This window comes from Rhodofomes roseus (assembly GCF_022264815.1).
Source record: "Rhodofomes roseus strain CIRM-BRFM 1785 chromosome Unknown C8Q71scaffold_39, whole genome shotgun sequence".
NCBI lineage: Eukaryota > Fungi > Basidiomycota > Agaricomycetes > Polyporales > Fomitopsidaceae > Rhodofomes > Rhodofomes roseus.
In genome coordinates this window covers 220,413-247,964 of record NW_025952995.1, presented here as the reverse complement: position 1 = coordinate 247,964, position 27,552 = coordinate 220,413, and the positions used below count along the sequence as shown (strand labels likewise).

Here is a 27,552-nt window from a genome sequence, read left to right as displayed (position 1 = left end):
GTTGGGTGAGGAGCGCAAGATGAGTCGCGCATTGTTCTTGAGCAGATATCCAGTAATGGTTCGACGTACTAGTACTATTGGACTCAGTCCGGCATGCAACCTTGAAGGCTACAGTACTCAGCACGTTATCCCGCCACACAGGGATTGCTGTCTTTGTGAGTCTCAATCTAAAAGGACTGTAATGCATGAGATCAAGCCGCTGCAGACATTGTGTAGCCTCCAAAAACAATCAAATATCGTCTGGACGGCCGACTGTGTTATTCAGTATGGTCGATATATGGCTCGCCATTGGCTCGCCCTTACTCCGGAGACGGCCCGCATCTAATCTACAATCACACAGCCACCGCGACGTCGTCAGGCTTGCCGGGTTCCTTTCGACGATCTTACTGTTTCGCCTCAATCCACCACGCTCTCGACGCATTAGGCCGCCTGCCTTCCTTCCTCATGCGACACATCTCTCCACTCGGATGCGGCCTTCTACCTCAATTAAAGGACTCCATCTTCGCCCAAGCGGCCGGTTCGACGCGTGGCGAATGAGGTTCGCGTTGCGGAGTGTCTCCCCAACGATGTGCGGAAGATATGTGGTTTCCTCTGCGTTTACGATCAAACAGTCTAACACTTGTATCAGAGCTACAGTGCCCTTTCCGTATCTGTGCCGTGGATGTACAACACATCTCTGGACCGTCGGGGTTCCCCCCAATACTCAACTTGGCTGCCGGAAAAGATCACATAGTGGACATCCGCGTGCGTCCATATATTATTCAATCTATCGGACCTCGGGGTTAGCATTGTGGCAGGTCGACATCTGTCAACTCAACGTCCAACGAGTTCGGCTCGAACATCATCGAAGAGTAAGCACGGTCTAGGGGAGACAAAATTGGGGAGTTCCTTGCTAACCTCATCTTGAGTAGCACGGTGGTGCTGTGACTTGATTGATGCCTGCGAAAGGTAATGACCTTTCTGATCAATCGCGTATTTGGAAGTGGATGAGATCCACTCCCTACCTGGGATATTGTGAGCCCATTCATCGTTTCCATCCGTTTCACCCTTTTTTTGACTTTCTACCCAGTTTTCGCCACCAGGCTCTACCACGCATATCGCGAGAGCGCAACCTATCGCCCTTCATCCTTACAGACAGTGAGTATGTCTAAGCAAAGCTGATGTGAATACACTTAACCATTTAACAGACTCATGGGGAAACGTCGGCGCGGGCGAGACGGCCTTGACGTGCTTGTTTTCGATGAAGACAACGGCGCACAGCCAGCTGCAAGACGTCGACCGCCACCTGCCCTCTCACTTCCTCATCCAGATGAAGAGTTACACCGTCGGGTGGATTACTCCTCTTCGGCCGATCATCTGTCAGCAACCACGACATATATCTCAGTCACATCGTCTGCCGAAGGCAATGCCGCGGACGACCGACCTGCTCCTGATGTGTCCGCCCCTCCGGCGCCGGACCTCTATTCTGTGTTCGGTGACATGGACCTCAACGACGCGCCGGATGAGCCATTTGAGACAATGGAGATGGAGTTCTTCCACGACCTTGCAGATTACGTCGACGCACATAAGAAACGCAAACGAACGGCAGGCGTGAGTGTTACCTTAATGTCGTGGTGGTACGACATGTGAAACAATGACATTTACAGGACAATCCCCTTCGAGAATGGACACCTCACACCGACGACTGGCTCGCAGAACTGCTGCGGCTGGAAGGTCGATGCGGATACTCGGAGACCGACTGCGCAGGCTGTGGCTCCGAGCAATCGCCATTCCGCTGCCGGGATTGCTTTGACGTCCGCATGTGGTGCGAAACATGTGTGCTCGAACGACATCAAGACCTTCCCTTCCATCGACTAGAGGTGAGTGAGGGGCCTGGAGCCTCAATGCCCTACTAATGCGTTCCGCAGACATGGCAAGACAGCCTGTACTTCGTGAAGGTCGACCTAAAGAGTCTTGGCCTGCGGATCCAGCTCGGACATCCGTCAGGCGAGAGATGCACCAACCCCAAAAGGGCATTTGGGGACGACTTCGTAGTCCTCGATCTCTCGGGTATCCACCAAGTCGCACTCGACTTCTGCGGATGCACACAAGCCCTATCGCGCCCGACGCAGCTTCTGCGCGCAAGGCTCTTTCCGGCGACCCCGACAAATCCCAAAACCGCAGCCACGTTTACGCTCCTCCGGCACTTCCACCTTCTCTCCAATCAAGCAAACGTGTCCGGCTTCGAGTTCCACACCACGCTCGCGCGCCTGACCGACAATACAGGCCTAGATCCTCCACCAGTACGTCTCTATCTACTCCCAGACTAATCTTCGATCCATAAACACTTGCCGCATCAGGATCGCTACCCGTCCTTGATGCGAATGATGCGCATGTGGAGGAACCTACGGATGTTCAAGCGCGCCGGTCGTGGACACGATGCCGCCGGAGTCAAAGCCACAGCGCCTGGGGAGTGTGCCGTCATCTGTCCGGTATGTCCACATCCCGGCAAGAACCTTCCTGAGGACTGGAAGAGTGCGCCTCCAGAGCGGCAGTACGTATATCAATGTCTTCGTACCCCGTAATTAACGCACTGATGAACTTGCCTAAGGTGGCTCTACAGGCTCTTCATAGGAATTGATGCGAACTTCCGTCTCAAACGTCGTGCGGTCTCGTCTAATGATCGCGACCCGGGACTTAACCACGGCTACGCTTACTTCGTGGAGGAGACAGGCTACAAGGACCATCTCCGGAAATACAGTGACCTCGTACAGGAGACAACCAGCACCTGCAGCAACCACGACGCCGTGAGACTCGTGAACTCAAAGGGCCGTGAGACGACAGACGCCACCGGTATTGTCACCATTGAATGTACGCGCCACGATATGAAGAGACCCTGTGCTGTCGGCGACCTCCAGAAGGGGGAAAGGTCAGTGAATGCTTGTCCCATGACCGTACATTCGTCCATTGAACTTCGTACAGATATGTCAACACTGATTACATCTTTCAGTCAAGCCTTAAAGGGAGCGATCATGTCGTTCTTGTCGTCTCGTATGATATCGCTTGCCAATGGTCCGTGCACTTCTGGGAGCGCATGAATAAGTATGACCCGCAGTGGGATGCGGCTGGTCGCCGATTCATTTTTCTCATACCTAAATTCCATCTCCCTGCTCATCAAGCCAGCTGTCGTGAGGACTACTCGTTCAATTACACTAAGTATGTAGGTCGCACCGATGGTGAAGCCGTGGAACGCGGATGGTCCGCCGTGAACGGCTTCTCGGGAAGCACCAGGGATATGGGTCCAGGGGCTCGCCGAGACATGTTGGATGACGTATTCGCCGATTACAACTGGCGGAAGATCACTCGGCTACGTGGGTTTGTTCTACACACTGCTATGAACGCATCTGACCCACCTTGGCAGCCAATTCCATTCTCACAAAGGTGAAGAACATCGTCGAACTTCGCAGTAATCAAGTGCTTGCGTTTCAGGCGTACGACGAGAAGGTCGACCCCGCACTGAAGGCGGCGTGGACCACGCAAGTGGAGGCCTGGGAGGCGTCTGATGGCGCGAGCCCGAATCCATTTGCCGTAACGCGTCGGCGTAAGTTTGTTCTACGAACTGTGCATGTCATTAACCCTGACACGACGACCTTGTAGCCATAACCATGGCGGCTGTTCGCTTGAAGCTGGCAGAGCTAGAAGCTGATGAGCTCAAGGCACGAACACAACGTAGAGACCAGAATGCGGCACCACACGCGACGCTCGACGACCTCATCTCTCCGTATGCGTTGATATCGCAAGGCCTGGAACACGAGGAGGAGCAGTAAGTCCCCCTTTTCTTCACACACAGTAGCATAGTCACGAACTCACGGAATCGAAGGCGCAGGCTCAAGGAAAAGAAGGCCGACCTCGGCTCGCGCGCCACAGACTTGCAGAAGGGCAATGTAGTTGTTGCCCGGAACGCTTTGCATCGCACGATTGAGGCTTGGCAGGCCGTCCAGCATCTGTACATGCCAACTGTGGCTGCACATCGCTCTCGGGACGCCAGCAGGTCCACTGCCTCCTCGCTGGCAGAGGACCTGCCCCTTTATCTTCCCTCGAATGTCATCGAACTACTGATGCCTGTCGATCGGAAGCTGCAGGACATCGAGTGGGAGCTTCGAGTGGGGCTCGCACACGATGCTCTTGAAGACATCCGTCGTCTCATCTGCGTTAAACGGAAACTACTCGAAGTCAAGGGTCGCTTCATCAGCGGCCAGCATCACAACACACGTGCGCGCGGTGTGATTACCCGGTGCGACAAGAAGATTACCCAGGCGCGAGCGAAGTACCATGCTTGCTACGAAGCCCTCGTGAGGCTTGCACCTGCACTGGACAAAACGCACTGGAGGAGAGACACCGGCTTACAGAAGTTGGACGACAACGACGTGCGGCATATGTCCGAGCCGGACCCGACAAAGGAAGATGAACAGACCGAGGGTACGCGGACGATCTCGTGGATATGGACAACGAAGGGTGCGCGGAGTGGCGATGACGACGAAGATGAACAGGAGAGTAAGTGTGCAACCGTTGAGAGCACTGCTGCCGATCCTACTAACTGCTTTGCAGTGCTACGAATCGAATGGTGCCAGGCCCGTGCACGCGCGCATAGGTTTACAGAAGAAGGCCAGCTCCTCGAGGAGGAGATGCGACGTGTAGTACAGTTTTACGAGTGGCAAGCGAGCTGGTGGAGGGCGCGGATGGATTCTTGGGAAGGCCGGTCAGCAGAACACCGAGAAGGGCTGGTTGCATACGCTCGCCGACAGGCTGACTTACGAGTGTCGATGAAAGCGTTATGTCAAAAGGCGTGGGCCAGTGGGCCTTTTTGGCTAAGTCAAGGCGCGAGATTATGATACTATGTCGACTTCGTTTATCAATTCAATGTGTTGGAGAACTACTGCTAAGGAGCTTGTAATTTCGGACATTGAGCGTTTTGCCCGAACGTGCACCCTCACCTTCGCCTTTGCCCTCGCACTTGTGCTTCTCACCTTCGCACCCACGCTCGCCCACCCACCTTTGCACTCTCGTCCTGGCGTTTATAAATTCAATGGGTTGGAAAACCACTGCTGAGGAGCTAGTAATTTCGGACATTGAGCGTTTCACCCTCACGTGCACCCTCACCTTTGCCCTTGCCCTCGCACTTGTGCTTCTCGCCCCGCGCTCGCCCACCCAACTTTGCACTCTCGTCCTGGCACTCTTCCACTTGGTCTCGCCCTCACGCCCTCGCCTTCGCCTGCTCACCATTGCCCTCGCCCTCGCACCCAACTGACTGGTCGTGCACCCGCTCCCAGACAAACATCTTCCTCTGAGACTTATACCGTGGCGGTCATCAATGGCGGCCCTGGCGACCCCTGCTTCTCCATCGTCCTCGCCCTCCTCGGCATTCCGCACGTTCTGTGGAAGCCATGGCGAGATGAATCCGTGACACTTTACAGCTCTCCAACTTGACCGTCATGGAGCTTGGTCGTCTGGCTGGTCCTGTGGGATTGGACCGACCTTCTTATTATTAATGTTGTCGTCAAAGGCAGTCGGTATCGATCTCGGTGCCACATACTCGTAAGTAGCATCTGCCTTCCGACATCGCTTCGATCTTCGCTCACTACTATCCTACGCCGTCCTCGAAGGCAGTCGGTATCGATCTTGGTACCTTATACTCGTAAGTAGCATCCGCCTTCCGACATCGCTTCGATCTTCGCTCACTACTATCCTATACCGTCCTCGAAGGCAGTCGGTATCGATCTCGGTACCACATACGCGTAAGTAGCAAACGCCTTCCGACATCGCTCCGACGTTCGCTCACTGCTGACTTACAAGATTTGCTCGAGTCGTCTTACATCATGCCATGATCGGTCAGTTCTGGATCCCTGTATGTTGCCGACTCACTACCCGCGTGCAGGATCGGCAATGGTGCACCTGGGTCAACAGGATATCGGGGTCAACACTGATGGGTGCACGATGGAGTGATATGGTCTTCACGCGGAGAACTCACCATCTGGTACGCGGTCTCAACTTTGCATACTCGGCGTCTGCTGATTAGCTATCGGAGTGACCAAGTAACCGTGTGGTGAGCGACCGAGTGACTGCGCGAGTGCAGCATGACCTACACTTGGTGTGCCGAGAGGCGAGGGGACGAGAGGCGGGCAGACAAGAGGCGGCAGACGAGAAGCGAGCGAAAGAAGCGGGGAGTCAAGACGCTGCGAGGTAGGAAGGTGGTGAGAGGGTGAAGTAGAGAAGAGAGAAATGAAGGCGCAATGACTGACTCACGGTAGGTCACCACTCGACATGCGGGGCATTGGAGGGCGGAACCTCGAGAAGGGAGGCAGGTATCAGAGGCGGGTACAGAGGCTGCGAGGCTGCGTTGCAACAGGGCTGTAAGGTGGGAGGCTGGGAGGACTTACGAGGCAGAACTAGGAGTGGTAAGGCGAGATGCTGACGTGGGGAGCGGCAGAGAGCAGGGCGAGAGAGTGGTATCGCGGGTACTTATATATTTGCAGGCGGGATCACAATGCATACCGGCCCAGGGAGCATATATGGTGTATGGGACGGCAATGTACAAGGGAGCGCGGGGCAATGTACAAGGGAGCGCGGGGCGATGTACATCGGAGCGCGAGGCGATGTACAAGGGGCGCGGGGCGATGTACAAGGGCTCGTGGGGTGATGTACAAGGGAGCACGGGGCGATGTACAAGGGAGCGCGGGGCGATGTAATTGGAGCGCGAGGCGATGTACAAGGGCCCGTGGGGTGATGTACCAGGGGCGCGGGGCGATGTACAAGGGGCTCGCGGCGCGGTGTACAAGGGGTGCGGGGCGGGAGCGCGGGGCGATGTACAAGAGAGCGTGAGGCGATCTACAAGGGAGCGTGAGGCCATGTACAAGGGGCGCGGGGCGATGTACAAGGGGCTCGCGGCGCGGTGTACAAGGGGCGTGCGGCGGGAGCGCGGGGCAATCATGTACAAGGGAGCGTGAGGCCATGTACAAGGGGTGCGGGGCGATGTAAAGGGGCGCGGGGCGATGTACAAGGGGCTCGCGGCGTTGTGTACAAGGGGCGCGCGGCAGGAGCGCGGGGCGATGTCCAAGAGAGTGTGAGTCGATGTACAAGGCGCGCGGGGCGATGTAAAGGGGCGCGGGGCGGGGGCGCGGGGCGAGCATGTACAAGGGAGCGTGAGGCCATGTACAAGGAGGGCGGGGCAATGTACAAGGGGCGTGCTGCGGGGGCGCGGGGCGATGTACAAGGGAGCGCGGGGCGATGTACAAGGGGCTCGCGGCGCGGTGTACAAGGGGCGCGGGGCGATTAGGGGGCACGGGGCGATGTACAAGGGGTGCGGTGCGATGTATACTAGTAAGGGGCGCGGCGCAATGGGCAATGGTGTCCTGCGGTCGTACATGGCGGGCAGTCCATCACGTATCAAGGCGGTGTATCAAGGCGGCGCCGTATATTTCTGGCCGTACTTCATACATCGTGCAATGTAATAAGACCAGCTTGATGCACGGCGGTAGCTGTTCGTGAAAGGAGGGTAATGTATTGCAGGGCGCAGACGGCTAATGTATGAGGACACATGGCTAGTAAGCGGCATCTATGTATCGCATTTGCACTCTACTTAGCAGTATATTATGTATGGGTCTGCCAGCTACAGGTGCCTAGACCTCTGTGAGAATCTGACCTGCAAGCCCGATGTATTCCGTTTGGAAGCACTATCGTCATCTTTCGCGCCACACGTGCTAGTAGATCGCACCATGCTCTCCGAGCTGAACGTCCTACAAAGGGCATCGGTCATAACCCTTCACGACCTCACATTCGTGGAATTTGGCGATCAAGGCCAGCCGCTATCGCCCCCACTGCTCCCGAAGCCTACTACCTTGTGGCCCAGCGCAAAGACCCTACGTCTAAGAAACATGGATCCTATGCCTGTCGTGGCGCTTTGTCCGAATCTAGCGTCTCTACACCTTGCGGCCGTGATGCTGTACCACGATGGTGGAGACTTCTATCCTGGTGATGTACACAACCCATACAGCATCACCGACATCCTGGAACCCCAAGTCGCAACGCGCCTGCGTGTCTTCGACGTCTTCGTCGACAACGAGGAGTCCCGACTGACCAAGACGATCGTCACGACCGTCCGCGCGACATATCCGCGCGTGCTCTCAACTCAATTCCACTATTGCGACATGGGTCTCTAGGGGGAGCTCGTGAGCCTCGCGAAGCGTCCCGATTCAAGGCTCCGCTATCTCGACGTGCTGTTGCACGACAACACCACTCTCGCGCGAAAATGGCTGGTACGTCTGGTTCTGCACATAGCTCCGCTCTCGTTCTGCTACCCACCTCATTCGTATTCTGTTTCTGCCACAGGACGAGTGCCTCCCGCAGTTCTCCGACTGTGGCATCCTCTGCGTACGCATCAGGCTCGTCGAGAGCATCGGCAACACCATAACCGAGCAAGAGTGGCAATCTCTCGAGGCCGATTCGGACGACTGGGACGCAGAGGGCGATTGGGAAGAGCTGCGGAACGCCGCTCCCGGGCTCATCTTGCAGGCAATTCCGTCCCTCTGCTATGTTTCCGTGTCGCCCGGTTACATGATGGAGGACCGGAACGAACCGGCCTTCGTGGGGCGCACGCAGTGGTGGCGCGTTCCGGACGACAATTCGGAAACAGGCTCTGAGGATAGACAAGCTGCGACCAGCCTGGTGAAACTCGACGCGGAAGAGGGCTGGGGAATTCACGAATACATGCGCAGCGAGGCGTTTCGAGAAAGGAACATGTACTTGATGCTCTCGTCGCCGACCGTCCACGATGGCGTCATGAACGTGCGAGTTAGGGTAAGTGTAGCGAAAATGTACACATAGCTTTCGTGGGACTTGTGAACGACATTGCCAAATCTTGGTCATGCCCAATGATAGAATGGTGTGGCCCAGGTTACTGTGCTTTGTCAGCCCTCTGGGAGTGGTAAATGGGTAAAAATAAGCTGGATTGAGGATTTGATCATTGAGATTTCTATCTTCCCTCTATGTTTGATGCTGAAGAACCATACTACATTTCTCTGTATACAATTGTGACAACAGTCTCACAATACTGGAGTTATGTTGTCCATACATGATGCAAATCCTGTAACAGTGCTGCCACCGACTTTCTTTCCCCTGACAACCATGGGACCATAATCCCCAGACTCATTCATCCCTTGCCTTCCGGTTACGGGATTGGGGTCTTGAGTGACTCCCAGATCTATGCTGCACAGCGGAAGGCAATGTGCTAGTAGTATAAATTAGCAAAGGCAGACTATTTCAACAGTGATCTCAAACTCACGGTACAACAACCCCATATTCAGTGATTGCGCGCTGAATGGCTTCTGTTGCTTCCCAGTGGTCTGTCTTTGGTGTAGGCAGTTTCAATGCCTTCTGATCAATCAGGCCATAGGCCATAGCAAACCAAGAGAACACAGCAAGTGCAGGGGCCTCATCACGTTTGTAATCCCGTGACATGAACAGCGTATTCTTGTTCTTCCCTTGGCCTCGTACAAAGAAAAAGGTTCTCCATCCTGTGGAGAGTATAGCCAGATTGCATTCATTATCAACCATCTGTGTCCAGACCTTGAAATTGTACATGAGTACTTTTGTGTCCATCATGCAAGTGTCAATGAATTACCTGGCATAGAATTCTTGTCTGAACATCTGATCTGTAGTTGTCACCCTCCAGTAAGGCCTCCTGAGCACTCTCAGGTGGCCAAAGGAATTTGACCGCCCATCCCTTTGCAGCTATTCTTGGTTCCCACACAAGCTGTCGCAGGATATGACTTGAGCTTGCTTCATCCACACCAGAAGTAAGAGTGTCAGAAAATGCAGACGGGGTCTTGAACTCCACAGTCAGGCCAACTATGAATTTCCCCTTGCGATCTTGTCCAATGAGAAAGACACCATCTGGTATCACACTTGAAGGTTTTGCTGCACAAAAGCACGGAAACTGGACATCCATAATGGAATGTGCATGTTGTGGTTCCAGCTCTGGCATGACATATTGTGTCTTGCCTTTGAAGGCATCCGGGCCATGTAGCTCCTTGATTTTTTTGATGGCCAGAATACCAGCTAGTGCTGGATGAAACAAGAGTCCAGTTGCCCAACGATCTGTGTCCACTTCTGCACTGATCATCCCTGGTGCATATGGAGATGTATACCAAGGATGTGCTGGGATAGTTTGCAATTGAGACTGCTCCAAAGATAGCACATCTATCTTTTGCAGATACTGTGCTGCATGTGGGATCACATTGTCAACCAGTTCATAATAGGGCACAATCTGTTTCAGGACATTGATTGTGTTCACAAGTGCCTTCTCTGTCTTGCTGAGTTCCTTTGTGTGTGGCTGTGTGGTGTTGTGCAGCAAGGGGGGATTCATTGGCAAATCAATCTTGTAGACCCCAAGCAAAGTGTTGATACCCGTTGAATTGTCCCACTTCCTGAGTGGTAGTCTTGCTTCATCTCGTTCTGAGGTTGTTGCTTTAAATGGTAAATCAACACCATCATTATGGGATCCAGGGCGTGTAGGCTGTACACCTCCAAGTTGCATCTTGCGGAAGCGCTCTAAATACTAGTGAATCAGCAACTCATGCTACCAATTGATATCAAGCTGTTGCTAATCACCAGTCATGTCTCTGGCAGACCGACTCTGCCGAGGGGTAGGCTCATCATCATTAGAGTCGCTAGAAGCCCCAGTATTGCTAGCATCGCGGCGATTGCCATGCCGCCGCAGCGGCGTCACTGGGCCGTCGGTACTTGAAGGCTGATGCATAGTAATCTGAGATTCGTGTGTTTTGGTACTGAGTTCTTGTATGCCCCGCCGACGTGAACTGATCACTGCTGGCGAATGTGAGGTATGTTGGGTTTGGTGCTAGATGTTCCCGGGTACCATGAGTCTTATATACATATCCTGCCTGGCGAGCGATTATTGTTGTACCACTACATCTCGTCGCGGTGAGTTGTGGTTGACTATTGCTGACAAGTTGTTGATGTTACGTCTTCGATTGTTGTACTATCTTTTGATCAAATCCATCAGTAGTACTGTAGTACTGTTATTGTGCTTGTCGCACAAAATTAATACGGTTCAACGCAGTTAATTCCCTGACATGTCAATTCCGGACACGCCCGACGGCAGCAATCGCAGACTTCGCAAATGTACCACCATGACCGTTGGCACTGGGGAGCGATTCATGAGCATGTTTGTTATTGACTAGTACGCGTTTGCACTAGTAGTTCACGGTTGCATGGTTGCATTTCAATGTACTATTGTTCACGTCCCTGAGCCCATGAGCGAGAACAACACAAACCTCGCGCTTATTGTTTTATTGTTCCTCACTCATTTTGTCCCTCAGTCAAGCGTCCGAGTCGCTAATATCGCTCCATGGGTTGATGTGGTGCCTATTGTCAACTTGAATCGCGACGTTCCGAGTCCTATTGTCTGATTGTTTCTCATTCGTTTCATCGCGACTCGTGTCGCTGATTCGTGTCCAACCCGAGGTTGAAGGCAAGATTGATGTGAAGCTTGTTGCCAATCGCGATACCCGGGAAACTAATTGTCTTTTAGTAAAGTTGCTGCTCATTCGTTTCATGATTCATCGCAAGCATCACTCGGAACGCGAGTTGAATGTAATGTTCATTGTAGATCATGATTATGATGTTCCGATGGCACCCGGATGAGCCGCGTTGTTTCGGAGACTGTCATCGTTACAGTTCTAATGCTGTTCACATGTCGGTTGTTCTGAGTAACTGGTTCTGCATTTTCACAAGCATAGCCAGTGCCAAGATAATCCGAGTCATCGTTCTGTTGCATACTCATCACTGTCTCCGAGTCGCCAGTAGGGCTATCCAATTGTCTATCCGTATGGCGTACGGTCTATAGCAAAAATAAGTACACCCACATAATAGTACACCCATACATATCATTGTTTGCGCGCGCCACCCACATCAGTATTCGCGCCACCCACATAACTAATCGCGCGCGCCGCCTCCCACATAACTCTTTGCGCGCGCGGCCACCCACATAATTTTTCGCGCGCGCGGCCACCCACATAATTCTTCGTGCGGCCTCACCCATCGTGCTTGTAGCTCGCTCTCGCCTCGCGCATCCAAGACAATAGTAGGTAAGTGATACATTGATGACTATACTACGCTGACTATAGTAGTACTACAGTCGGCATAGGCTCGACGCGCCACAGTCGCGCCGTTGCGCTGTCCCCGCGTCGCGTCGCGTCGTGTCCCGTCGCGTCCCCGGGCCCCGTCGCGTGCGTCCCGTCGGTCCGTCACTCGCGTCCGTCACCGTGCTCGACGTGCCACCGTCGCGCCGTCGCGCTGTCCCCGTGTCGCGGCCGCCGTCGCGCCCCTACTGCGCCCGCCCTTGGTCCGCCCGCGCTCGACGCGCCACCGCCGACGTGCCTCCACTCCCGCACACCGCCGCGTCCGTCACTACCCTCGCCACCATCCCCGCCTCGCGCCGCCTCGCTGCCACTGTGTCGGGCCCCGCCCCGCCGCGCTGTCGCTGCCACTTGCCGCCACTGTCCCCGCGTCGCGCTGTCGCCGCCACCTGCTGCCACTGTCCCCACCCGTCGTGCTTGTAGCCGCTTTCGCTTCGTCATCATTGCTAGTCGCAGCAGGTAAGTGACATATTGATTACTATACAACACTAACTACGTACTACGATCGGCACAGGTGTCACGCTCGAGGCTGCTGGTCACACCGGGGAACACCGAGTGTTGCGTTCGACGGCATGTTCAGCGCGCTCAACACCGAGGCTGCCGATCTTCCCTAGGCCCGCATCGGGAATGGGTGTGTGCCAGCACCCGGCGCGCTGCCTTTGTCGACCTGTGTTCCTAGTCATGCGGAGGTACACACCCTCCACCGCTTCCATTCTCGCGTTGTACTCATTCCACGCCGCCCAGAGGTCTGTGCCGTGCGGTACGTCAGTCTGCTCTCACACCTCTGACTCTCTTGCACCCCGCTAGGCACTACCATCGAGGCGTCTGTCCGCACCTCCATCCACCTTACCGTCCTCAAGCACGCCGCTCGCATCACCGTCGTCAAGGCGCCCCATTTCTCCTCTCCCGCTACCCTCATGGAGGTGCACGACTGTACCACCGGTGTCGATCTGCGTGAGTCGCGTTCGCGTCCCTGCGCCATGCGCACATTGTGTCTGTGGGCTCTTGTTGCGGTCGGATGTTCCTCTGATGCCTGGCCGCCCCTGCTGCCCTCTCTCCAGCGAGTGCAGCCTGGCAGCCGCGCCTCGTTGTCATCGCATGTGTCTCGTTGCAGCACGAATGATCTGAGGTGGGCCTGCACCGGGCGAGACACACTCCTTGCGCGGCCGACATGCCCAATTACGTCGTATGTGCCGCATGCGCCTCCGATTCCGGCGAGGACAAGTATTGACTCAACCACTTGACCTAGATCGGGATGATGATGCCCAAGAGCATCTTCACAAAGCCAGGCTCATCCTTGCGCTCTCGCCCTCGAGGCTTGCACGCTCTTCTCTTCCTGTCCCTCGCCCTTATTCTTGCGCTTTCCATCACCCTCTCACTTTCCCTCGTGCTCTCATACTTGTCGTCGCCCTCGCGCTCTCACAGTCTAACCCTTGCTCTCATGTGCTTATCCTCATACTCATCCTCGTGTGCGTAGCGAGGAAAACCTAAATACCTATGTCGTTTGCAGTCTTTGTCTCCTTGTTGCCGCACAACTATTGTGTGGTTCTGGACGAAATCCGCTGCTCATTGCACTCTCTGGACATGTAATGCAGCTTGCCTCTACTCTAGGGCATAAGCAGATGAGTACCTCGTCACTGCGCTCGTCACTGTGCCATGGACGAGCACTGGGACACGAGGGAGCCGTGCACGAAGACTCCCACAACGACTCTACTTGAGTCGGATTGAATAAGACATAAGTATTGATATCAACTTGTCGGCACTGCAAGGACTCACCGAAAGGCAGAGCCAAGCCTACTAGGCGTAAAAGGCATAATCACGCCTGAACTGATCTGCGACAGACTGGATGATGACATCCTCCTTCGACCAATCAGTCGAGTCGTGCTTCATCGCAAACGTCACCTGAAAGTGACAAGAGTAACAGAGTCCTGAGCGGCGGCCCATGTCATCACAAATGAAGCTCAGGAGCTCGTGATCAGACATCGCAGCGTCTGGGTGAAGCAGCTTGGATGCGAGTGCTTGATACCACGTCGCTGTCCATCTGGAGCCACATTGGGTCGGCGAATTGCAACTTGCACCTTGGATGTGCCGAGGAGGGCTCCAGGCAAGAGCTTTCCGGTGACGATCGATGCGGAGCCATAGTACGAAGATTCGCATGGCGTCAGTAGGAGCCTTGAAGTATGCGAAATGCTCCGAGTCCCATTCGCGAGGCCCCAGGCCGAGAACCAGTTTGAGGGCAGGGACAAGCCAGGGCTCAACTCCATAGGCGAGACAGCATGCAATTTTGGCGATTGGTCCCCATTCGGGATCGCCAGAAAGCGGGACAGCTTCCAGCTTCTCGATTGCAAAGAACCTTGCTCGGGTCATGTCCCACATTGTTGCGAGCTGGAGTATACCGACGAGTTGTCGTGTGGAGGGAGAAAATGGCTGTTGGGACTCTCCATCTGGCCTAAGTCAACGTGTTAGATGATCATGGCAACTTCAAGCAGCATTGAAACGAAGGCATACAGAACTGCACCACCCAGATAATCAATCAGAGCCTCGAATGCAATCACGTCAATACCCCAGAGGTAGAGCGGAGATGCCTCTGAAGTGCCCTCGGTCCGATGAGAAACACCAGCTGGCAATTCGAACATCCCACTGAAGACAGTAGAGTGGTTGGCGAAAGTGCCTGTGTACAGCCTGTACAGCGTCTTCCCGACCTAGACAATGTTGCATGTCAGTAGTATACAAGGGCCCAGAAGTCATATGCACTCACACCGATGAACAGATTGCCGTCGGGAACCCAGAAGCGGGATGAGCGAGTCATGGTCATGGTCATCTCTGTGCGCAATTTGATTGTGACCTTGCATGAATGCATTCAGAGTATGAGCATCTAGACTAACTGTACAGATGCAGCACTCACAGCTTCTGTGTTTCCCTCGCCGACAGTAGCGATCATGGCCAAGTCGCTACTCGTGCTCCTCGAGTTCGAGCCTTGTACCTGTGTCATGTGGACCAAGGTTCCCGCAGACAAAGCAGGCGAAGACATGAACGGCTGGTGTGATGCCATGAGAAGCTGCAAGACTGGTCCTGAGCGCAAAGCAGTGACGAGAGACAGGACACGAAGAGCTGCATAGCGAGCAGCCATCGCCTGTGGCACTATCGGCCATCGCCGAGGTGTTGCTTACAGCGTCGGCCTGCACATTGATGACAAACAGATGTCCTCACAGAGCTTCGCTCAACCATGCCACATTAAAAACTTGTTTGATTATGATAAGTAGAGTATTACGAGGTACGAAACGATGATCTGAACGAGACAAGGGTATTCCAAGTCAACGAGTACGAGTAGAGTGTCTGCAATCAGTGGAGTGCTCTAGGAGTGAAAGGATGAACGAAGGATGGCCTACAAATGCCAATGTACTTCAATACTACAAGAGAACGACAGAGCGAAGTGCGAAGAACGTCAATCTACTCGCCGAACAACAGAAGTCTGATTAAAATGGATATATGTAAAAGCCATGCTGAGATGCTTCATTCCTTGCAGAGTAGGGTGCAGACGATCCTCTAGCGGTCGGATAGTGGGCTTCAGTCAGTTTTGCACTCGATCTGGCTGATTGAAATACCTCATACCTTGCCGATGAGCCTAAGCCCAAGGGTCGCCAGCAATCACATCCCGAGTGATGAGTACTTGTGGCTGAGTCGCTGTTGCAGAGCGAGTGATCCGAGTTGCTTGCACAGGTGATGGACTTTGCTGTGTGAATGGGGGCTCGCCCAAGGTATTACCTGGATCCTCGTCGGACGAGCTGATCTCGATCGGGCCCTGCAATGTCCCAGTCGCAGCTGAGCTAGTTGAGCCCGAAGCGACTCCAGAGCCAGCTGCCAATTAAAAATCAACATTGCGACATCCGAAAGTGGACAGCAATTTCCTTACCAGCCGACGTCGATGCCCTTGGCTCTTTCAGGGTGAAGCTCGAGAAACTGCTCTCCATGTTATCGACAGCTCTCTTGAGCTTACCTGCAAGTGGATAAGTCAGTATATGGGCATCGTCGCCACACAAGACTCAGTCCAAGACACCTACGACTACTCTTTAGCTGAGACAATGGTTCGTCGTCACCCCACTCGCTAGCTGATTCTGTTGCAGTATCTGGAAAAGGCACGAGGTTGGAACAAACCCCAGCGAGCAGTTAACATTGGAGGAAACTCACTGTCGTCGTCACCCAACTCTGACCCAGCATCGCTACCCAACTCTGACCCAGCATCGCTACCTTCACTCTCAGGCTCACTGGTCGCACTGGCCTTGGCTTCCTCCTCGTCGCCATCTTCCACCACAGGGACATTGGGAGCAACATCCTGAGGGCGACACCACGACTTCCAGACCTTGGTCGGTACTGGCCGAGGTGTCACTGAACATTACATAGTGAGCACAGTGAGCGACTCGGACGATCAGACCATAGGGGCGACGTACCAAAGCACCAGGTTCGCTCAATCCAACTGCCATTGCGATTGTGAACAGCAGTGCAGAGGTCAACAAAGCTGAGGGGCTTCATGTCGTCAAGGAACACGACTGCCAGCCTCCGACCAGTCTTCTCAACCAGTTTCCAGTGGTGTGTCGTCTCCTCATAGGTCCCCTCTGCTTTCAGCCAGTCGTAGTAAGCAGGGAACAAAGACTTAAGGAGGTCGTCCACATCAAACCAGTCGGTGTTGGGCTTGATGAAGAGTTCGCCACCATCTGGAGCACCTGATTTAGCAAGTCCACATCGTTTGAACATCTTCATGTCGCTCGCAGAGAGCTTGTTGATGCGAATCTCGCCCTCGTTCTGCAGCAGATCAGAGATGAGAACCCATCGGTGACGACAACAAAGCGATGAAAGACACACATTTAACCCATGTGGCAGCAACAAGACTCGGCCAATGGGGTAGGGCTTTGCAACTGACTTTGCTGATGACGAAGACAAAGCCTAATGGCCGATTAGTGAGGCAATGTTGAAGAGGATCTGTAGCATACCTTTTGACCAGCAGTCGCAGATCCTGAAGCTGGCAGCTGAGCCTGTTACGACATGAGAAGCTGAAGACACAATAGCAGGCAGCTCACATACCTTTGCCTTGGACGAGCCAGAGCTCTTGGCGACACCCTTCCCTTTCTGTTTGAGACCAGCATTCGTCTCAAGTCGAGCAGTCTTGAACGATGCCTTTGGGCCCTTCGGAGCAGGTGCCTTTGCCGAGTATCGCTGCCGCTTGGGGTGGTGAGCGATCAACTCGTCGACAAGACTCTCTGTGTTGATAGGGGAGGTAGCCCTCCTCTTGTGCCGCTTAGACGAGGAGCTTGCCATGTGAGCGAAGAGCCTGATTGAAGACGACAGTACAGGGGAAGGGTGCAGAAGCATGAGGGATGGCGACAGCTTTGAATTTATACTCACCTGAGCGAAACCACGACTCGGGTGATACCCTCTTCACATCGGCAAATATTGCCTCAAGGTGATCGGCAACATGTAACATCCCAGCCAAGCTGAGCTGGCTCCAGAGACTGCACTGCATTGCCAAACACGAGGTGGCCGACCGAAGGTAGGGCTGAGAGGATTGAGATTCTGTTGGTGTCGGCCTACTACCCCGAGATAGATTCGTGTAAGTATAGTAATCATACATCGTCAGTGTTCATGCTATGATCAGAACCAGACGAGCTCGATGAGTCGCTCTCCAATGAGCTTGATGAGCCACTCTCCGATGAGCTGCTCCCCTTGCTGAGGATTTGGGTTAGAACCCAAACAGCCCTACACCATGCCTCGGCTCGGGGCAACCACAGCTCGTGAGGCAGCTCAACCCGAAGAGGTGGCTTTCTCTTCCCAACAACAAGATTCTCGTGCGTTGGATACCCATCCTGTTCCCACTCCTCTTCGCGAATGTTCATGTGCCGAGGAACAAAGCCAGTGTCAGTGACGCTGTCCAAGGTTACCCAGAAGGCATCTTCGTCCTCCTGTGATTCAAAGGGATTCTTGTGGCGAGCAACCTTGATAGCAGCATGTCGGATGTTCGATGCCTGGTTGGCGATGATCTGGGCGACTAGGTTATCGCCACCAGGTTCAGCTAGGGAAGTACCACCTTCACTAGGAATGCTGCTGCTATCGTCTTCGTCTTCAGGACCAGTTGAGCCCTCCTCTCTACCATCTGAGTCGGCCACTGACTCCTCGCTGCCAGATTCATCGGCCCATGCTCCACCTACATCTACTTCCTTGTCGCTGGCCTCTGCATCGCTATCGAGGTCACCCTCCAGTGGCTCGTCTTCATCGTCTGTATCGTTCGAATGACCTGCACCAGTCTGGCCTCGCCTGCGACCCCTCGGGGCCCCCTCTACACCGAGATACTCGGTGAGGATATCAGGGTCAATGTCGGCATATTCGTCCTCGTACATCCCAACAGTGACTTTGGCCAAGTGCCGAATATCCTGCGAAGTACTGTCAGATGCTTGTCCCTGTGCAAATCATGAGCATACCGATGGGGTTTGGTTTCGATGCTTCCCTGACAACTTATGCAGGTTCCAGTTCTGGACCCAGTTATCGGCATCGGTGTCGATGTCACTGAGGAAAAGCTCATGCAAGAGCCACAGATGTGCAGGATTGCCTGCATCGAGACCATGCATGCCTTCAAGACGAGTGAAGAAGACTCGCCATCGCCGGACAAAGCCTTCGCCAACGTCGACCCAGATTCGCTCGATCTTCTGGTTTCGGGTTGAGCTGTGTGCGAGCTCAACAGTAGTCATGTGGGGCGCACAGGTAGTACTTACGATCCAAACATGAAGGATGCTCGGTTTGGGCCCCTCCTCATGATCATGTATGACGACACCAAAATATTCTCGCCACCACGATCGCCGCGAACCCGAAGTGGCAAGCCATGGATTTGGACAGCTTCATCGAAGCGAATCAGGACAGTCTCTGGTCGGTTGTTGTTTGCTGCTCGCATCATGACGACCTGCATGTTGAGTCGGAATCAGCAATGGGCTGCAATGATGATACAGGAAAAGGCGAACCTCATCATCGCAACCGTCAATACCACCATGGAAGACAATACCCCATCGTATGAGCTTGTGATGCCCGTCGATATGCCAGAGGTGGTTTGGGCGAGGAACCGAGTAAACTCGGCGAGCGACAGCTTTCTTGTGCCGAAGGGCAGCACCTATCGCATCGACGCGGTGTAGTGAGTCGATGATTCGCTGCCTCTGAATTCGGAGCCATTGCGTGCGGAAATATGAATGGACGTGCCGGATGCCAGCATTCGGTCGCTCGACCTTGAAGGCGTGCACAAGTTGGTCTACCTGCTCGTCACTGAGAGGAGCATACGAGATGCTGATATCGTACTTTCGCATGTAGCGAGAGACGGTAGTCCAGTGAACACCAAGGGCATTTGCAGCCTGCTGGATGGTGATGCTCCGATATGGTGCAAACGTTTCTTCAAGCCACGCCTTCGAGATCACCTTCTTTGGGCGACCACGACGACCCGTCCGGGTAATAGTCACAGGGTTGGCGACAACAACATTGTGTCGCTCCCTGGCCAATCCATCAATGAAACCTGAATTGGCCAGACAAGGAGCCTGAGAGCTCACCGCTCCGTGTCAGCGTCGATGGCTGTCTGAACAGCCGATCGCATCCTCCCAATCTCAGCACATGCAGCCTCAATCCACTCCCATCCTCCTCTGCGCCGAAGCTCTGGTGCCATTGCCTTGACCAGCGGTACGACTTGTCGGTCTAGGGTATCCATGCAAACACCCAGTCGCACCCGATCAGCTTCATCCTGAAGTAGCAGGATCGCGATGTGGCCACACAGGTGAGACAGCCGCGTGTAAGCTGCGAGTACACTGTCGGACCAAGTGATGGGAACTCCACTTTGATACTGCGGGAGGTGCGGAAAGGTCGGCTGCGACATGAAGGGTGCAGCAGGTGGGTAGCAGCGGGCAATCAACCAGGCCCAAGGCGCGCCACCGCACAGTATTTGCACCTGTTTTGGTGGCCCGACAGTTACCGCAAATGACATTGTATTCGCTTTCAAAACTATACAAGGACATTTCACAACCCAGCAAAACCCCGCGCAGCCGAGCAGACAAGTGGGCGGTGTGGCGCGGGGGCAGTGGGACACGAGGGCAGTGGGATGCGCGGGCAGTGAGGCATGGGGACGAGGGCATGCGCAAACGAGGGGAGACTAGGCGAGGGCGCGCGCGGTGCGCGGAGGGCCTGCAAAGCGCCCGCGCGGCGGCCTGTGCAAGCGCCAGCAGGTGGCGGCGGCGGCATGGCAGGCGGGAGGGCAAGCGGTGCCGGAAATGCGGCGCGGGCGCAGCAGATGCGAGGGATTGGCGCGTAGCGCAGGGCAGGGGATGGTGGTGAGGGGCCGCGCTGGTCACGATGTTCGTCCACTCGCTGCCGGGTAGCTGCGTAGCCGAAGGAGGCTAGCCATCAGGGATGCGGCGATGATCGCGACGAGAGGCAGCGCACTCGATGCGGTTCTGCGCCTGGTCGAGGCAACCGCACGTTTAGCTCGTGACGTACACGAGCGAGTCCCTGTCGGTCTTGTCCGCACCCAGGTCCCAGAGCAGCGATCCCGCCAGCCCATTGGCCCCGGCACACTGCACCTTCGCCTTCGCGATACTTGGCGCACCCTACCCCGCGCACTCTCCCTTGGGCGAGTCGTGTGAGTGCGGCACCGTGGCGGTATGGTTGCTGCAGGCGGGCCCGCCCGAGAGTGGGAGGGTATCGTACACGTAGATGCCCGCCTGCATCGTTCCTGGGCCCGCGCCATTGTAGGGCGCACCGAGGCTGGCCGCAGAGAGGGGCACCTGCGCACTATGAGCGCGCATTCGCGAGAATAGGGGTGGTGCCACATACCCATGCTGATCTTGCTTGGGGTTGAACGAGAGGCTTCACTTGTTATTGTCCCCGCTGGTGCTTGCAAGGGGCGCATCGTAGGTGTTCGCGCAGTCGTTGAGCGCGGTGCAGAGGAGCGCAGCTTCGCGAGCTTGAGCAGGCACATCTGCGCAGCAAACCAATAAGAAAATGCCAACTCATTGCGGGCATCGTAGGACGCACCTGCATCAAGCACCCGCGCCAGCTGCTTCCAGTCCTATCCCACGAGTCTCCCCGGAGGTGCTTCTGCTCATCAGCGCGCGCGCCCGCGAGCGCGATCTCTGCAGTACTCGAAAACTGATCCGCAAACGCTTAGAGAGGCGCGCGGTCGCTCGGCGCCATGTTCGGCGGCTGGAAGTTTGCGCTGCAGGTACTCCTGCGCCCGCCGCAACCGTGTCAGCTCGAGGCACCAGGCGCGCGCAACGCATTAGGCACGCACCAGTTCATGAAGTACATCGTGAACTCCCTCGTATATCCCAGCAAATCAGGGTATGCGTGATCCTGGCGCAACGTTTCACTGCAGTAGCCGGTAGCACAGATGTACGCGGCTTGCGCGTATCTGCCGCCAGCGCGCTTGCTGATCGTCTGCGGCCCCGGGTCGCCCAGCACCGCGCAGTCTGCCGGGCACTGCGCCACCTGCGCCGGCCCAGCACACCAGAATGCGCTGAGCACGAGCAGCGCGGAGAGGAAAATGGAGCGAGCCGCATTGGGCAATCGAGGGCGAGGCGCCAGAGGCGGGAAAGGGCAAGGGATGGTGGCATCCAGACCTATCGAGTCGGTATTGGGCACGAGCATGGGCACCGATGGAGGGCAACCTTACCTGCCAGGCTTATAAGCTTCAAGTTGCCCGCTAGTTTCCGCGCTTGCGTTTCGTCGCAGTGGGTTCGGTGTAAAGCAGCTAGCAGGGAGATAGCAGTAGGGTCCAAGTCGCCTAGATTGGTTGGGCGGGAGAACACCCTTCGCCAGCACTTTGCGGATGCGACCACGAGAGCCCTACCCCTACGCAAACATCAGCGCAAAAGCACCAGTGGAGGGGTCTCAGCCAACGAGAAGGCGAGCAGTGCCAGATGTGGTGAGACCTGGGAGTGCTTCCTTTGGTGAACCGCGGATGCGACCACGAGAGCCTTACCCCTACGCAAACATCGACGCAGGTTCACCGCCAGAAGTCCTCCAGGCTGTTCGTGAGTTGGCACTGCTGCACCTGAGCGACTCAGAGTGAGGGTTGGGTAGCTGCGCGAGGCAAGAACCGCCGCCTTGCCAACAGGGTCATGTGACTAAAAGTGCTAGCCACCGGCGCACGGCACTGCACAGGAGCGAGCAGAGGCTCTGTGCAGTGCGCAATCGGATGTTACAGCTCGCTGGGAACTTGAAGTTAAGAAGACTGCTTGCCCAACACTCGACCGCGCCCTCGAGATCCTCTGGCTTTGTCGAAGGGCTCGGCTGCCGCTCGCCAGATCTTCATAGGACGCCCGAGGGGCGGGTGGGATATGCGACTTCAACTCTCAGATTATTCCGGTACTTCATACAGCACTACACGCGGGATTAGCATTACATAGCAGCAGCGGCAGAGTGCGCGAGTTCGTGCAAGCAACTAGTAGACCACAGTATACCGAAAGATTGCATTATTGCGCTCATCGCGCCGCCTGCCTCGAGCAGGTCCGCATACTATTACATGCCGGAAGCTGCATTGACCTCCACGCCAGCGCCGGAATTGGCACCAGCATCAGCCTCAGCGCCCGCGCCTTCAGAGCGCGAGTTGCCATCTGATCGAGTCGGTTGCAGGAGTACAACCGCGCTTCGCAGGTTGGCTGGCCGCGCAGCGAGGGCTTACCGGCTGTAGTCAGCAAATCGTGCGCACACCTGGTAACTCAGTACCCTCAGGTAGTGAATTGCGCCGGTCGTCCGTGGGTCTCGCGGGTCTTGCGGGTCTCCGTGGGTGTGGATATTGGCCAAGGGTCAGGCGAGCCAGGAGGTGACTAGGCAGGCGAGTGAGTGCGTGGGCGATTGTGCAGGTGGCGCAGTGATGCACTTGCGCGGCCTTGTATGCGCCGAGCATCATCGCATTGGGCGCAGAACCAGGCGCGGCAGTCTTCGCCCATTTGGGTTGGATCAGCAGGTGCACTGCAGGTGCCAGGCGGTTGCGGGGTGCACCGAGATATTGCGCTACCTCGCGGCCAGCTCGAAGGCTGGACGTGGCTTGGCGCGCCGAGAGACCGCCGAACGAGGGAATGGTGAGGGAGAGGCGCCGAGGGGAGCCCAAGTGCTTGAGAGCGGGGAAGGGCGAGGGACATCGCGTTCAGGAGACGCAGGAGCGTCAGGAGAAGGTGGACAAGTGCAGAGCTCGTGCGAGGATGAGGGTAGTGGGGCCGGGCGGGCTGCGGCACTTACTGCAGTAGGCTAGCCTCGCTCTTCCTCTTGTTTCAACCCCGCCCTCCTCGTCGAAGTCGTGTCGGTGGGTCGTTTGCGCCAGCTCTCGCGGCTGCTCGTGCTTGCACTCGGTGGCATCTCAGGGAGCCTCGAAGGGCTCGTTTGCGCTGGTTGCGCAGCAGCCTTGAGCTCGTGGTGCTTGCTCACCTGGGTATGCCAATACTCGTGCGGCGAGATGGCGCGAGTGGGCGTATCCTCGCGTTATGCGTGGGCCCAAGCGAGTTCCTTGTGTGGCGCGTCGGCGGCGGCTTGTTCGTCTTCGCTCTAGGCGCAAGCGCGGGCATGGCAATATCCGCTCACCGCGCCAACGGGGGACAAGCGGCTGCGCAGGCAGATGACCTTGCAGTCGGCTTGAGGCCCACATGATGATGGCGGTGTTTGACACATCGAGGGAGAGGCGGAAGCGGAGGATCGATGCGAGTCTCGAGAGCTTGCGAGAGTCGAGCTGCGAGTCGCGCGCTTGCTCGCTCGGGCGATGGTGTATTTCCCACGGACTGCCAGACACTGGCTGGGCAGGCTCAGCTGGCGCAACTGGTGCTCACGAGTCGCAGAGTGGCGTGAGCGGCGGGTATGGTGTGCGGGTACGGGTTGAGGGGGCGGGAACACATCGGGAAGAGGCGATGGGCACACCTTCAGCACAACGTCGACTACGCGCTGGCTCGTGAGCACGTTCGCTCAGCAGGCTGCCCTCGGGGATGGTGGCGGTGCCGGGCACGAGGCAGCCCGCGTTGAGCGGGATGTCCATGTTGAGCATCGCGCGCTAGATCACTGCCAAGTGCGCGACGCTGATCGGCGCACCCAGGTTCCCCTGCACCTCGCAGCCAGTGCCCGTGAAGTCGCACATGGCCGAGCCTGCCGCCTCGTTGACCGGCACCTTCAGTCGGATCTGGGAGGGGGCGGCGAGTATGCGGGATCTAAGCGGGGGATGCGGGCGCACTGGGGAGCCGCCGTCGAGGTAGTCGATCGCCTCGAGGATGTTCGTCCCTGCGCGCTTGGCAGTGTCCCGGAACAGGTTCCGGGCGGACTGCTCGGCATTGGACCAGATGTGGTGCATGTACTCCTGTGTGGCCTTGAGCCCGCAGTCATCCACAACTACCAAGAGATCAGCAACAGCGCGCCTCGACGAGTAGGACCACTTACTAGCCTGGATGAGCTGGATGCCCCTGTGGTTGGCTGTAATTTGCTGGATGCGTTCAGCAGTGAGTTTCCTGCCGAGCGAGCAGCGTCACAGCGCACTTGCAGCCTTCAGATCGCTCTCCACATCCTTGATGTTCCTGCACCCCGAGCTCCCAGGGTACTGCGCCAGCTTGTAGACCATGTATTCCACGAGCCCATCACCATCGCACACGCCGCCATCCACGATCTTGAAGCTCTCGATCTGCGCGCCCTCCTCGAGAATGTTCGTCGGCGCCGCGGCATCGAGCCGGGGAGGATGCCGCCGATGTCGGCGTGGTGCGCGCGCCACGCGGTGAAGAAGCTGATCTCGTGCGCCTTGGTGTCGAACGCGGGCGAGATGGTTGTAATGTCGGGCAGATGTGAGCCGCCCGCCCAGGGCGAGTTGGTCATGAGCACGTCACCAGGCTTGAGCGACTTGCCGTGCAGCTTCATCTGGTAGCGCACCGCGCTGCCGAGGTGATGAGGGCATCGCTCACTGGCAGGAGAAACTTGTAAGTGTACTCACAGACTCAATGGCCCCAAGTGAATGGGAATGAACGGCGCGTTCGCCACCAAGTCTCCGTCTGGGGCGAACAGCGCGCACAAGAAGTCCAGGCGCTCCTTGATGCTTGTGCTAATTGCCGCCTGCTGCAGCGATCGACCCATTGCCTCCGCCACGCTCATGAAGCGGTTGGCGAAGAGCGTGAGGAGGATTGAGTCGGCGGCCTTGTAGTTGGGCTGCGATTGGGAAGCAGTTGAAGAGGCCATGGGCAGGCAGCGAGGACGCCGATAGCTAGAGCGTGACTGGGGGCCTCCAATGTGTTGACACTTACGCGTGCCCTGGCCGAGTGATTGAGCGAGTCAGGGCTGCAGATTATGCAGCTGTCGCTGCCCCGCGGCGCGCCGTACTTGACATTAGCCTTCGATTGTAGCCACCCGCATGCAGAAAGCCGCGCGGCGGCGCGTTCAACGCGTTTGGGCGTTCGCGTGGTGGCTTGGGCGTGCCTGGCGCACGGCCTGGTATGAGACGCGGTCTGCGCTGGTCTGCGTCCCGGGCAGGTGTGGCGGTGTACGGCGGTGTCGGAGGCGATCGTTGAGATCCCAAGTCGCCGCGCGGCGGCGACGGCGGTTGCGCCCTTTGGCGTGAGTACGGCGACGTGACCACGTCATGGACGAGCCAAGACCGAGGTGTCGCTAGGTAGGAGTGGTTGGCAGGGAGGGTATCCGAGTGGTGGAGAGCGATCGGGGCCGGGGCCGCGCCCATTGAGGGTGCCGTGGTAGTGGGAGGACGGATGGATTGCCGCGGGTGGCTGGTGGTGGTAGGAACGACCCATGGCGAGCAGTCCGTCCATGGTGCCGCGCTGCTCGACACGCTTCATCTTTCTTCGGCGGAGCGTGTCGAACTCGGGAAGACACCCTGCGTTTTGCTGAAAACGTGAGCGCTATCGTGTGGAGGGCAAGCGAGCGAAAACGCACGAGTTCAGTGGGGTCACCGCCGACTGCACGGTACGTGCCGCACTTCTGGCTCAAGAAGTCGTCGGGGGCGCCCTCTCTGCGCGCCCGGTCGTAGCCAATCGACTCGCCTGGACATTCAAACGTCAGTCACTCTCGCGACGAAGTGGAGGAGCATGGAGCACGACGCACCCTTCGAGCAGCTGGGGAAGAACTTGAGCGCCGGGTGGCTCTGGACGCCGTACGTCTCGGCAAAGAAGTGCAGCGATGCAAGAGACCAGCTCGCCGTGCCAGCCGCCCAGCGCAGCGCCGTGATCCGTTGCGGGCGTTCGTCCTACAGTCACGTGCAGCGTGGCGTACGCGTCGATGTCTTGCTGACCGGGTTTGATATTAAAGCCTTGAGCTACCCCGGAGCTACCTCTGAGACCAACGCATGGCCAAAGGGGCCGCCGGCCGGCAAATGCGCCAATTCTTACACCCAGCCAGCTAGCGATGCCAGCGCTTCGCCGCGCTGCCTTGCGCACGGGCCGTTAGTTACGGAGAATATGTTACCTATTGGGCCACAGCCCATGAGTTAACCAGGAGTAGCGCGGCGCAGCCGATTGGAATGCGGGTGAGATGAAGAACGCAGCCACCGTCGAGAATGTCTGTCCTATGACGGCGGCGCGCAGCGACTTTCTTTCAGGGCACCCCCTCCCCTTTATACCCAGCCCAATATGCCAAAACAGAGCACACGTGCAAGCATTAAACAAACACGACCTCGCGAGTCGCGTCGGACACATGATGGCGTTTTATAACGCTAACGTGTTCCCACGTGATTGCTTCCATCGCGGCAAGGGTTGGCTTGGATAACGCCATCCACGGATATCCGTAGATATCATCCGTTTCCCCGCCTTGTCGTCGAGCCAGCGTGCCTGCGTTGCAGCGTCGGTCGGGCTCCGCGTGGAAGGACGCGGTCCGGCCGAGGTTCACGATGCTGAGGAGGCGCAGCGGGTGCGCGGTGTGCGGCGCAGTGAGGTTCGCGAGCGTGTCGCAGTCCTGCTCGCAATGCAGGTGCACCTCGGCGTTCCGGAAAACGTGCACGTGCGCGGAGCTGAACCAGGCGTGGCAGGTCAGGCGACGCGCTTCTAGGGCGGCGCAGTCGTTCCATAGATGGTCGATGGCGCGATCCCACAACTCGAGTGGTAAACACGGAGGCAACATGGCGAGCCTCAAGGCTAAGTCGCCCAAGGTGTGGGTTGGTCAGCATGTTGGCAGTCACAGAGCGACTGAAGCATTTGCGACTCACATGAAGGTTGTTTGGGATCAACAGACTAGGCTGGAGACGACGCTAGAGAAGAATAGCGAAACTCAGTAGGTCGGCTATGAAAGCGGTGATGAGTGCAAGTCATTCTGTGAAAGGATTACTCAACGAGGAAGCTGTATCAACAGCCTGTGTCGATGCACTACACCTGGACAG

General features: G+C 56.5%; 8 protein-coding genes across 8 annotated transcripts; 2 read left to right on the top strand and 6 right to left on the bottom strand.

Annotated features, from left to right (window-relative positions):
• Nucleotides 1–1,479: 1,479 nt before the first annotated feature.
• C8Q71DRAFT_888932 (uncharacterized protein) lies at nucleotides 1,480–4,871 on the top strand (the record flags this gene model as incomplete). The annotated part of the gene is made up of 10 exons (XM_047928629.1): nucleotides 1,480–1,590; nucleotides 1,647–1,859; nucleotides 1,908–2,282; nucleotides 2,340–2,533; nucleotides 2,591–2,908; nucleotides 2,962–3,350; nucleotides 3,401–3,580; nucleotides 3,637–3,802; nucleotides 3,860–4,533; nucleotides 4,588–4,871. 10 exons carry the CDS (start codon nucleotides 1,480–1,482, stop codon nucleotides 4,869–4,871), a joined length of 2,904 nt encoding a protein of 967 aa, XP_047772887.1.
• A 2,784-nt stretch (nucleotides 4,872–7,655) lies between these two features.
• On the top strand, nucleotides 7,656–8,877 carry C8Q71DRAFT_888930 (uncharacterized protein; the record flags this gene model as incomplete). Its single annotated transcript, XM_047928628.1, has 4 exons — nucleotides 7,656–8,132; nucleotides 8,196–8,291; nucleotides 8,365–8,832; nucleotides 8,860–8,877. Coding segments are annotated over 4 exons (1,059 nt in total), but the record flags the coding sequence as incomplete, so codon positions are not given.
• Nucleotides 8,878–13,988: 5,111 nt separating this feature from the next.
• On the bottom strand, nucleotides 13,989–15,222 carry C8Q71DRAFT_863338 (uncharacterized protein; the record flags this gene model as incomplete). Its single annotated transcript, XM_047928153.1, has 4 exons — nucleotides 13,989–14,640; nucleotides 14,700–14,893; nucleotides 14,950–15,036; nucleotides 15,097–15,222. 4 exons carry the CDS (start codon nucleotides 15,220–15,222, stop codon nucleotides 13,989–13,991), a joined length of 1,059 nt encoding a protein of 352 aa, XP_047772885.1.
• A 594-nt stretch (nucleotides 15,223–15,816) lies between these two features.
• Nucleotides 15,817–17,504, bottom strand: C8Q71DRAFT_863337 (uncharacterized protein; the record flags this gene model as incomplete). Its single annotated transcript, XM_047928152.1, has 8 exons — nucleotides 15,817–16,049; nucleotides 16,105–16,188; nucleotides 16,253–16,318; nucleotides 16,380–16,577; nucleotides 16,640–16,991; nucleotides 17,052–17,132; nucleotides 17,180–17,221; nucleotides 17,271–17,504. 8 exons carry the CDS (start codon nucleotides 17,502–17,504, stop codon nucleotides 15,817–15,819), a joined length of 1,290 nt encoding a protein of 429 aa, XP_047772884.1.
• A 305-nt stretch (nucleotides 17,505–17,809) lies between these two features.
• Nucleotides 17,810–18,928, bottom strand: C8Q71DRAFT_718329 (uncharacterized protein; the record flags this gene model as incomplete). The annotated part of the gene is made up of 3 exons (XM_047921219.1): nucleotides 17,810–18,208; nucleotides 18,398–18,613; nucleotides 18,662–18,928. The coding sequence occupies 3 exons, from the start codon at nucleotides 18,926–18,928 to the stop codon at nucleotides 17,810–17,812; spliced, it is 882 nt and encodes a 293-aa protein (XP_047772883.1).
• Nucleotides 18,929–21,076: 2,148 nt separating this feature from the next.
• On the bottom strand, nucleotides 21,077–21,854 carry C8Q71DRAFT_888928 (uncharacterized protein; the record flags this gene model as incomplete). Its single annotated transcript, XM_047928627.1, has 4 exons — nucleotides 21,077–21,186; nucleotides 21,243–21,276; nucleotides 21,370–21,435; nucleotides 21,495–21,854. 4 exons carry the CDS (start codon nucleotides 21,852–21,854, stop codon nucleotides 21,077–21,079), a joined length of 570 nt encoding a protein of 189 aa, XP_047772882.1.
• Nucleotides 21,855–22,936: 1,082 nt separating this feature from the next.
• Nucleotides 22,937–25,409, bottom strand: C8Q71DRAFT_863334 (Hydantoinase B/oxoprolinase-domain-containing protein; the record flags this gene model as incomplete). The annotated part of the gene is made up of 9 exons (XM_047928151.1): nucleotides 22,937–23,035; nucleotides 23,089–23,255; nucleotides 23,787–24,017; nucleotides 24,117–24,246; nucleotides 24,301–24,578; nucleotides 24,627–24,659; nucleotides 24,723–24,783; nucleotides 24,825–25,110; nucleotides 25,168–25,409. 9 exons carry the CDS (start codon nucleotides 25,407–25,409, stop codon nucleotides 22,937–22,939), a joined length of 1,527 nt encoding a protein of 508 aa, XP_047772881.1.
• A 398-nt stretch (nucleotides 25,410–25,807) lies between these two features.
• C8Q71DRAFT_863333 (uncharacterized protein) lies at nucleotides 25,808–27,296 on the bottom strand (the record flags this gene model as incomplete). Its single annotated transcript, XM_047928150.1, has 4 exons — nucleotides 25,808–26,068; nucleotides 26,118–26,224; nucleotides 26,286–26,427; nucleotides 26,898–27,296. The coding sequence occupies 4 exons, from the start codon at nucleotides 27,294–27,296 to the stop codon at nucleotides 25,808–25,810; spliced, it is 909 nt and encodes a 302-aa protein (XP_047772880.1).
• Nucleotides 27,297–27,552: the final 256 nt, after the last annotated feature.